Below are 11,563 nucleotides of genomic sequence, written 5' to 3' on the forward strand. Positions count from 1 at the left end.
CAGATACTCTAACACACATAGAAGCAATTCAGCCGTTCCTAAAGGATCAGTTCTGGGCAGAGCAGAGACAGCACCTCTGGGTCCCTGTATCACACACTGCTGCTAGAGACTGGCATGGTTACTCATTTTCTATATATACCCTGATTTATGGGTTTTCCACTCAAGCACAGGTCCAGGGCCCTTCTTCCAAAACCTCTTCTATCTGTATTGGTCCCCAGCAATCTATGGCATGGAAGAGAATCAGAAGAAGCCCAGTCCTAAGACTGCGGGATGTTTACAGCAGTCTGGCAGTTGGCAGTTGGCAGTTAAGTAGATTAGTTTACAGACTTTCAGAACATGGTATCGACTCCTTATACTCAAAGATGGGCCCTTGGATATGATTGGGGCTTTTTACATTACCAACCAAAGTGGGTGGGGGGCATCCAGATCTGATAATAATGGCCCATTTTTGTAGGGATTCAAATTTTCTGGATAATATATGAATCAATATATGATATATGAATGTGTTAGCGCTATAAATATGGCAGTTGGCTGGTGGCTCCATTGAGAATGGTGGAGCCAACTGTCATTGCTCATCCATGTACTGGCAGTTTTATAGGGCACATTCACATGGCTGGGGTCCTAAGCCCGGTGTTACCACCCCCCAATCACACTCCTTGTAGTATTTCAGTTGTTTAAAGAAACAGTAACACCATAAAATGAAAATGCTTGTGTTCTAGCCACGGCAACACGGCTTAATGCCTCAGGCTGTGCTTCTAAAAAACACAAATGGGTGCACACAATATAAGCCTTTGGGGTGCGGCGCTGCTGTGTTATCTATTTATCTATTTATAATTTTGCCATAAAAGTATTTGCCTGATGCTTTTACATTACTTTTCCTAGTACCCATGTTCCTGTATGAGGGGGCCGCCATATTTGTGCAGCAGGAGTCCATTAGCATTAGAAACTAACTGACAGGCTGAGATGTGAGGTTGGCAAAACAGTCAGGTTTAGGTTTAGTAAGGTATCCATGATTTTCTAGTAGACTTAAGGTACGAAGATCCAAATTATGGAAAGATCCATTATCCGAAAAACCCCCAGGTCCCGAGCATTCTGGATAACAGGTCCCATACCTGTACTACCAGAGATCTGAGCAGCTTGGCGTTTGCCACAAGACAGGCCCTGCCTTTAATTCAAACACAAGGCAAAGTAAATACAGCCAATGAATTTCACCTCCCGCCTTTAAGCTCCAATTCGCTGGAAATCTCGTGGGAAAAATGACTGGTGACACCCTTACAACCTTAGGCTTGTGTGCCGTATTTTGATTGGCCCAAACACAGGAAGGGAAAGTCCCCTAAACTTGTCCCACAGTAGAGGCTCAGGCTGCCCCAGCACAGGACCAATGGAATGACAGTACTAGGAGAATGGCAAAGACTTTACTAGGAGACTTTACTAGGAGAACAGCAAAGACTTTACTAGGAGAATTGCAAAGACTTTACTAGGAGAACGGCAAAGACTTTACTAGGAGAATGGCAAATACTTTACTAGGAGAATGGCAAAGACTTTACTAGGAGAACGGCAAAGACTTTACTAGGAGAAAGGGAACGGCAACAACTTTACTAGAACAGCAAAGACTTTACTAGGAGAACGGCAAAGACTTCACTATGAGAACGGTTAAGACTTTACTAGGAGAACAGGAACAGCAAAGACTTTACTATGAGAATGGCAAAGACTTTACTAGGAGAACGACAAAAACGTTATTAAGAGAATGGCAAAGACTCTTCTAAGAGAAGTGCAAAGACACAATGTTACTACAAGAACTGCTAAGACACTACTAAAAATACAGCCAAGAAGCCACTAGAGGCCACTAAATGGTTACAGACCTACAGTAGGAGGACATCCCTTACCTAGTGGACATTTTTGTGTTGACACTACAATACACAGCACAAGTGAATAATCACAAAGCCAGAGTGCAAATGACTAGGCCCCTTGTGAGTATTTGGTTGGATTCTCACTCACAGACACAAACGTGACGTCCCGTGTATCTGTTCCTATTTCACTTTCAGCTCCCAAACCTTAACTGGGAGATGTATTGTGTAAAGCTTGTGTGTTTGTGTCACAACCAACGGTCACTTTGCAAAATACAATGGGCCCCTGGCAGTGACTCAATACAGGGTGAAGTTACACACACACACATATATATATATATATATATATATATATATATATACACACACACACACATATATATACACACACACACACATATATATACACACACAGACACATTTAAAGGGAAACACAACATTGTTGTTGATTTGTTTTCTGTCAAACAGATGCTAATTAGGGTTTTTTTTATGAAATAAGCAAAATATTTACCAACAAGCACACGGCAGCTACACCCAATGGTCACACATAGGGGTTGTTCACCTTCCAAATACTTTTTTTTTTAAGTTCAGTTGTTTTCAGATTATTCACCATAAACAAATACCTTTTCCAATAGTTTTCCATCTATTTTTTACTATTTTCCCAAAAAAATTTGGGGAAAAAACCTGTTATAATTTGCTACATTTACTTGATACATTTCTCAGCAGTATCTGTGGAATATTTGACATATATTCACACATAGGGAAAGACTGGTATATATACACATAGAGATACACATAGGGAAAGACTGGTATATATATATACACATAGGGAAAGACTGGTATATATATATATACACATAGGGAAAGACTGGTATATATACACATAGAGATACACATAGGGAAAGACTGGTATATATATATACACATAGGGAAAGACTGGTATATATATATATACACATAGGGAAAGACTGGTATATATACACATAGAGATACACATAGGGAAAGACTGGTATATATATATACACATAGGGAAAGACTGGTATATATATATATACACATAGGGAAAGACTGGTATATATATATATACACATAGGGAAAGACTGGTATATATATATATATACACATAGGGAAAGACTGGTATATATACACATAGAGATACACATAGGGAAAGACTGGTATATATATATACACATAGGGAAAGACTGGTATATATATATATACACATAGGGAAAGACTGGTATATATACACATTTTGGAAAGGAGGCCCTTTAATCTAGAGAAGGCTGTTGCATCCTGAAAGGAAATGAGCAGAGGAATTTGAATGTTAAACGACTTTCCAGCCCCGAGGGAGGCGACTTCGGAAAGAGATAAGCGACCGTGAGTGCAGTTCTTTTATTAGACTTGGGCCTGTCCTATTGGTCAGCTCAGCGTTCAGGGGGCGAGCCAGGGGTTAATTCACTTAAAGTCAGAACCAACTGTGTAGACAGCAAGATGGCCGCTCCTACATCTGTTCCTTTATTCCTATCTTTAGCATGACTTTTGTGGTCAGGGAGGACAATGCGTGTAAATAAGGACAATATCTGGTGCAGCCTTTAGTGATGCAGACTTACTTACTCGCTGCTTTAGCATTACATAGGGAACAAACTGCAGAAGTTAACTTAAAAGTCCTTTTTAAAGAAAGTTTTGTACAGTCTATGAGCAAACTTAGAGGGCTGTTCCTGCTGAATTGTGCTTAGTACAGGGAATACTTATGCTGCCATAGTTTTATGGGATCTCTCTGTACAGACTATGAGTAAACTTAGGGGACTGTTCCTGCTGAATTGTGCTTAGTACAGAGAATACCTATGCTGCCATAGTTTTATGGGATCTCTCTGTACAGACTATGAGCAAACTTAGGAGACTGTTCCTGCTCAATTGTGCTTAGTACAGGGAATACCTATGCTGTCATAGTTTTATGGGATCTCTCTGTACAGATTATGAGCAAACTTAGGGGCTGTTCCTGCTGAATTGTGCTTAGTACAGGGAATACCTATGCTGCTATAGTTTTATGGGATCTCTCTGTACAGACTATGAGCAAACTTAAGGGACTGTTCCTGCTGAATTGTGCTTAGTACAGGGAATACCTATGCTGTCATAGTTTTATGGGATCTCTCTGTACAGACTATGAGCAAACTTAGGGACTGTTCCTGCTGAATTGTGCTTAGTACAGAGGAATACCTATGCTGCCATAGTTTTATGGGATCTCTCTGTACAGACTATGAGCAAACTTAGGGACTGTTCCTGCTGAATTGTGCTTAGTACAGGGAATACCTATGCTGCCATAGTTTAAGTTATCTTTCTGTACAGACTATGAGCAATCAGGCACCCATCACTGTTCTCATCTACTAAAGTTTTCAGCCGAACAGCCTTTCTCCCCAAGATCCTCGGGCCCAATACAATGAAACCTCCTTTCCTCAGTCAGTACCACAGAAGAACTGGAAATATCTATAATAATGTCAGGTGGCCTGTGCCAATATGGATGATATGAAACTCATTCAAGTAAAAGAGATCACAAGCTATTGGCTGGCAGGACACTGAGTCACAAGCAGCCAATCACCGCTGTTCACATCTGCCCACATACTGGTTAGTGTAACAGGACCCATATAATTGTTTTCTAAAAGCCATAATTTGTAGGGTTTTCCTGTATAATATTACTTTATTAGTATTATCCTGTATAATATCACTTTATTAGTATTATCCTTTATAATATCACTTTATTACTATTATCCTTTATAATATCACTGTATTAGTATTATCCTGTAAAATATCACTTAATTAGTATTATCCTTTTTAATATCACTTTTAGTATTATGCTTTATAATATCACTTTATTAGTATTATCCTTTATAATGTTACTTTATTAGTATTATCCTGTATAATATCACTTTATTAGGTTTATCCTTTTTTATAATATCAGTTTATTACTATTATACTTTATAATATCACTTTATTAGTATTATCCTTTATAATGTTACTTAATTAGTATTATCCTGTATAATATCACTTTATTAGTATTTTCCTGTATAATATTACTTTATTAGTATTATCCTGTATAATATCACTTTATTAGTATTATCCTTTATAATATCACTGTATTAGTATTATCTTTTTTAATTTCACTGTATTAGTATTATCCTGTATAATATCAGTTTATTACTATTATCCTGTATAATATCAGTTTATTACTATTATCCTTTATAATCACTTATATCACTTTATTAGTATTATCCTTTATAATATCACTGTATTAGTATTATCCTGTATAATATCACTTAATTAGTATTATCCTTTATAATATCACTGTATTAGTATTATCCTGTATAATATCACTGTATTAGTATTATCCTGTATAATATCACTTTATTAGGTTTATCCTTTTTTATAATATCAGTTTATTACTATTATACTTTATAATATCACTTTATTAGTATTATCCTTTATAATGTTACTTAATTAGTATTATCCTGTATAATATCACTTTATTAGTATTTTCCTGTATAATATTACTTTATTAGTATTATCCTGTATAATATCACTTTATTAGTATTATCCTTTATAATATCACTGTATTAGTATTATCTTTTTTAATTTCACTGTATTAGTATTATCCTGTATAATATCAGTTTATTACTATTATCCTGTATAATATCAGTTTATTACTATTATCCTTTATAATCACTTATATCACTTTATTAGTATTATCCTTTATAATATCACTGTATTAGTATTATCCTGTATAATATCACTTAATTAGTATTATCCTTTATAATATCACTGTATTAGTATTATCCTGTATAATATCACTGTATTAGTATTATCCTGTATAATATCACTTAATTAGTATTATCCTTTATAATATCACTGTATTAGTATTATCCTGTATAATATCACTTAATTAGTATTATCCTGTATAATATCACTGTATTAGTATTATCCTGTATAATATCACTTAATTAGTATTATCCTGTATAATATCACTGTATTAGTATTATCCTGTATAATATCACTTAATTAGTATTATCCTATAACTACTACACTACAGTCACATTCCTTATTGTTGTTTATTGGAGACGTGAAAGCTCCGCCCAGGAAGCCCCAAAACTTGCTCGTTTAATAGATTTACATTTATTCTTTTATTTATAGAAAGAAAATAGTGTTTAAAGAACATTGTACTTCATTCCCTGGGGCTCTATCACATTTCCCAGTCAGTTCTATCAAGTCTGTTGTAGTGGGACCCCACCCACTCATGGGACAATCATAACTGGGACACCCCAAGAACCAGAGCCGGTAAGTGATACCATTCGCTGACTACCCAGAATCCTTAGCACCGAGCCAAACACTCTGATGAAATATCAAACCCACACGGACACCCATGAGACGGGGGATCACAGAGAAACTAAATCTGAATGTTTTATAGAATGACATTGACTGGACAGACAACAGAAGCTCAGGGGCACCCATAAACGTGAGAAGGGCTGGAGGGGGGCACCACACTGGGAGAGGCTGTAGCTTATGTACAAACAGTGCCCGTCGTTTCCCCATAAGGGCTAATCCTATTGCAGGAAGCATTTATACTTACTGTGTGACAGTTGCTAGTTAGTTCGTTTTCATTATTCCCTATGGGGCAGTTCACACAGTCAACAGCTGAAATTGTTCCACTTCAATGGAGTGTCGCTAGATTTGTGCAACTGTGTTAAGATGCCAGCACCCAAATTACATTTTTTTTTCTTTTTTTTGGGGAGGTCCAACTCTTGGCAGTTACCTGTTGAACCTATTACCCCCCCCTGAGTGATCTGAGCTCCTGGCTGGGACAAGCTGCAGCACCTTTATTGCTCAGAAACTGCATTATTAGAGTAGCCAGACAAAACAAAGCCCCCGGGGCAAATAGGGAGTGTGTAGGGACATTCCTGTAGCTCCGATATTGAGCCGGAATTTACTGCTTCACCAAATCATGTGCAACTTTGATGCAGATCAGTCTAAGGGGCAGATTTAGGGGCAGATTTACTAAGGGTCGAATATCAAGGGTTAATTAACCCTCGATATTCGACTAGGAACTAAAATCGTTTGACTTCGAATATCGAAGTCGAACGATTTATCGCTAATCCTTCGTTCGATCGAACGATTAAATCCTTCGAATCGAACGATTCGAAGGATTTTAATACAACGATCGAAGGAATATCCTTCGATCAAAAAAGCACAGGCAAGCCTATGGGGACCTTCCCCATAGGCTAACATTGAGTTCGGTGGCTTTTAGCTGCCGAACTAGGGGGTCGAAGTTTTTCTTAAAGAGACAGTACTTCGACTATCGAATGGTCGAATAGTCGAACGATTTTTAGTTCGAAACGTTCGATTCATAGTCGTAGTCGAAGGTCGAACTAGCCCATTCGATGGTCGAAGTAGCCCAAAAAACACTTCGAAATTCAACATTTTTTTAATTCGAATCCTTCACTCGAGCTTTGTAAATGTGCCCCTTAGTGTGAATTTAGAACTCACTCACTATCTATTTATTCCTGTGGGATTTTTAAAAGCATATTTATCAAATGGTGAACTCCATTGATAAATATGATTGTAAAAATCCCACAGGAATAAATAGACAGTGAGTGAGTTTTATTGGGGTGAGTTCTAAATTCACACTTTGCCCCTAAATGTATTATGTCATTGTTGGACATTCTTTTCCATCATATTCAGCCCTACAGTCATCACTGAACTACAACTCCCAGCATCCCCTGACAGCCTGGTTGAACAAAAGCAGGAGCCCCATACTGGCTATTATTGTGCAAGCAGCAGCTGAATGATTGAATAATTTGGTGGATAACTCAGTACAGGTTGAAGCCCTGGTTTGCTACAGATGTGGGCGCAATGTGGGTGAGGCGGAATCTAGTGGGTCAGGTGCTAAACACAAGTTAATTGGTCGCCAATAAGGCGCAGAGAATCCGAAATCTTGGCTTGTCACTTATGTAACCCACGCTGTGCCAGAGAGGAATGAATAAGTAAAGACTGTGCTCTGAGCAGCTCAGCAATCACCATGTGCCGCCAGGGTTAACTGTCAGCTCCCGTGGCAGCAGCCAAATCAAACAGCACATGGTAGAAAGGAAGGAGAGAACAAAGAGAAGTCTCCCTACCTTGCTCAGCGTCGGGTCCCGGGGAAGGGGGCAGGGAGGGTGCAGCAGCATGGCACGACTCTGTGATGGGATCAGCTAATTATAAGGGGCATCTCTTGTGGAACCAGAGCTAACACTTCTTCCTGATGTCACGTCATGCAATCGAGCAGCACCACTTTGTTTTGTTTCTATAAATCAGGGAGCAGCCTGTCCTGCCAGTCGTGAAGCACCAGCACGCCCAATCTGCCCACACACATAGGATCTAATATGATCTGTCAGATGAGATCACACAGCAACATGTTCTTACACCACAGGCTCCCCCCTCACCCCAAACATTACAGCACCCAACTCTGACACCAACACCTGCCAGTCCCTTCCCCTCCCACCGCTAATACCTTGTCCTCCCAATCACCTTAACCTGCCACTTACTCACACACACTGCTGCCCTGACACCCACACATCAGTCCTGACACCCACACTGCTGCCCTAGCACCCACACATCAGCCCTGACACCCACACATCAGCTCTGGCTCTCAGTCCCTTGTATAAAACGTAGAGGGAACCCCTGAGCCCTGACACCCCTACTCCCAGCACCCCGGCTGCTCCCTGCAGTCTGACTCCCCGGCCCCTCCCACAGTTGGGTGTGAGGGTTGCAGGGGGTGTGAGGGTTGCAGGGAGTGTGAGGGTTGCAGGGAGTGGCTGGGAAACAGACAGGAGCCTTATTGCCCCACAGTGGGGGAGGTGTGTGCGTCTCAGCTGGCCCCTCCCCCAGTACTAGAGACACACCCCCGGGTAGAACAGGTGGCGAGCCCTCACCTTAGTGAAGTAGAGAAGCCACAGCTCGTACAGCCGCTCCTTGGATGACATCCTCCCCCGCTCTCCTGTCGCTTCTGCAGCTTCTTCCTCTTCCTCGGGCTGCGCTCAGAGCTCTCCGTATTTCACGGTTACCGCCCCTTCACCCCCATTTCCGCGCAGTGGGCTGGCCCAGCAGGTGTAGCGCAGGCAGAGCGGAAGGTGAGTCCGACTGAGTCCCGGGGGAGGGCAGGTCTGGGGCTGACAGACACTCACACACTAAGGTGCGAACTTGTCCCCTCCTCCTCCCCAATCCTCTAGTCTGGTGCCAGCGCGCCCCCCTCTCTATATGGCCAAGTGCGGTACTGCAGCTCCTTCCCTGCGCTCAACTCTACACTGAGGGGAACTTGTGTCTCTCTCAGGTGAGCGGCTGTACAGGTGTGTGTCTCTCTCAGGTGGGTGGCTGTACAGGTGAGTGTCCCTCTCTCAGGTGAGCGGCTGTACAGGTGTGTGTCTCTCTCAGGTGAGTGGCTGTACAGGTGTGTGTCTCTCTCAGGTGAGCGGCGATACAGGTGTGTGTTTCTCTCGGGTGGGTGGCTATACAGGTGTGTGTCTCTCTCAGGTGAGTGGCTGTACAGGTGTGTGTCTCTCTCAGGTGAGTGGCTGTACAGGTGTGTGTCTCAGGTGAGTGGCTGTACAGGTGTGTGTCTCAGGTGAGCGGCTGTACAGGTGTGTGTCCCTCTCAGGTGAGCGGCTGTACAGGTGAGTGTCCCTCTCTCAGGTGAGCGGCTGTACAGGTGTGTGTCTCTCTCAGGTGAGTGGCTGTACAGGTGTGTGTCTCAGGTGAGCCGCTGTACAGGTGTGTGTCTCTCTCAGGTGAGCGGCGATACAGGTGTGTGTTTCTCTCGGGTGGGTGGCTATACAGGTGTGTGTCTCTCTCGGGTGGGTGGCTGTACAGGTGTTTGTCTCTCTCAGGTGAGTGGCTGTACAGGTGTGTGTCTCAGGTGGGTGGCTGTACAGGTGTGTGTCTCAGGTGAGTGGCTGTACAGGTGTGTGTCTCTCTTAGGTGAGTGGCTGTACAGGTGTGTGTCTCTCTCAGGTGGGTGGCTGTACAGGTGTGTGTCTCTCTCAGGTGAGTGGCTGTACAGGTGTGTGTCTCTCTCAGGTGAGCAGCTATACAGGTGTGTGTCTCTCTCAGGTGGGTGGCTGTACAGGTGTGTGTCTCTCTCAGGTGGGTGGCTGTACAGGTGTGTGTCTCAGGTGGGTGTCTCAGGTGGGTGGCTGTACAGGTGTGTGTCTCTCTCAGGTGGGTGGCTGTACAGGTGTGTGTCTCTCTCAGGTGGGTGGCTGTACAGGTGTGTGTCTCAGGTGAGCGGCTGTACAGGTGTGTGTCCCTCTCAGGTGAGGGGCTGTACAGGTGTGTGTCTCTCTCTCAGGTGTGCGGCTGTACAGGTGTGTGTCCCTCTCAGGTGAGGGGCTGTACAGGTGTGTGTCCCTCTCAGGTGAGCGGCTGTACAGGTGTGTGCTCTCCCTGGGACTGGTTCAGTGCCACAAAGTATAAGGGTAGGACTCCTACAACATACTTTTATTTTATTTAAAGAGACAGTCTCTGCTTTGGTACCCCCCTCCCCCATCACCAGAGCAGGGAATGTCCCTTGGGTCTCACATTGCCTTTAAAAGCGGTTACATACCTTCTTATTCTCCAACACATCATGTTGGGCTCCTCCTGCTGAGAGATCAGCCTCTTCCATAGGTTTTAAAGGCACGACCTGTTCCCGCCGTGATACAGAGACTTGTGGGAGTCCCAAGAGTAAATCCATCCGACCTCAATACTTTAACTTCCAGCAGAATAAATAAATAAATGCCGATCCCCAATGTCACCCGTCTGTGATTCACCCAGAGGAGCGACTGCGCTGTCAATCACCCAGCAGCACAATTACAGGCTCTGAGATTTCATTCTACAGACTTAATATCTCACTGTTAATCCCTGCAGTGAAAATAAACTCTGTAACAAAGAAAGGAGAAGTAAATCCAAGTAAAAAATATTGCATGCTCTGTTATACAGATAGCTAGAATCTCAGCTGCCATAAAGCAGGACAGGACTGCTCCTTACAATGGGGATCAGATAGGATCTGTGCAGCCACTGGGACAGAATGTTCTGTTATACAGATAGCTAGAATCTCAGCTGCCATAAAGCAGGACAGGACTGCTGCTTACAATGGGGATCAGATAGGATCTGTGCAGCCACTGGGACAGAATGCTCTGTTATACAGATAACTAGAATCTCAGCTGCCATAAAGCAGGACAGGACTGCTGCTTACAATGGGATCAGATAGGATCTGTGCAGCCACTGGGACAGAATGTTCTGTTATACAGATAGCTAGAATCTCAGCTGCCATAAAGCAGGACAGGACTGCTGCTTACAATGGGGATCAGATAGGATCTGTGCAGCCACTGGGACAGAATGTTCTGTTATACAGATAGCTTGAATCTCAGCTGCCATAAAGCAGGACAGGACTGCTGCTTACAATGGGGATCAGATAGGATCTGTGCAGCCACTGGGACAGAATGTTCTGTTATACAGATAGCTAGAATCTCAGCTGCCATAAAGCAGGACAGGACTGCTGCTTACAATGGGGATCAGATAGGATCTGTGCAGCCACTGGGACAGAATGTTCTGTTATACAGATAGCTAGAATCTCAGCTGCCATAAAGCAGGACAGGACTGCTGCTTACAATGGGGATCAATGGCACAATTGCATCTTTTTCTGGAATTTAGTCACT

The 11,563-nt window shown here is 42.6% G+C and overlaps 1 protein-coding gene across 2 annotated transcripts in view; it reads right to left on the reverse strand.

Annotated features, from left to right (window-relative positions):
- Nucleotides 1–9,236, reverse strand: part of nbeal2.S (neurobeachin like 2 S homeolog) — an 84,343-nt gene extending 75,107 nt beyond the window's left edge. The window contains exon 1 of one of the 2 annotated variants that reach the window (XM_041567319.1): nucleotides 8,804–9,236. In XM_041567319.1, the coding sequence (XP_041423253.1) occupies nucleotides 8,804–8,854 (51 nt within the window). In that variant the 5' untranslated portion in view covers nucleotides 8,855–9,236. Of the gene's footprint in view, nucleotides 1–8,008; nucleotides 8,624–8,803 lie in introns of those variants that run through there. The other variant, XM_041567320.1, reaches the window with a different exon arrangement.
- Nucleotides 9,237–11,563: the final 2,327 nt, after the last annotated feature.

This window comes from Xenopus laevis, chromosome 6S (assembly GCF_017654675.1).
Source record: "Xenopus laevis strain J_2021 chromosome 6S, Xenopus_laevis_v10.1, whole genome shotgun sequence".
In the NCBI taxonomy this organism is placed as follows: domain Eukaryota; kingdom Metazoa; phylum Chordata; class Amphibia; order Anura; family Pipidae; genus Xenopus; species Xenopus laevis.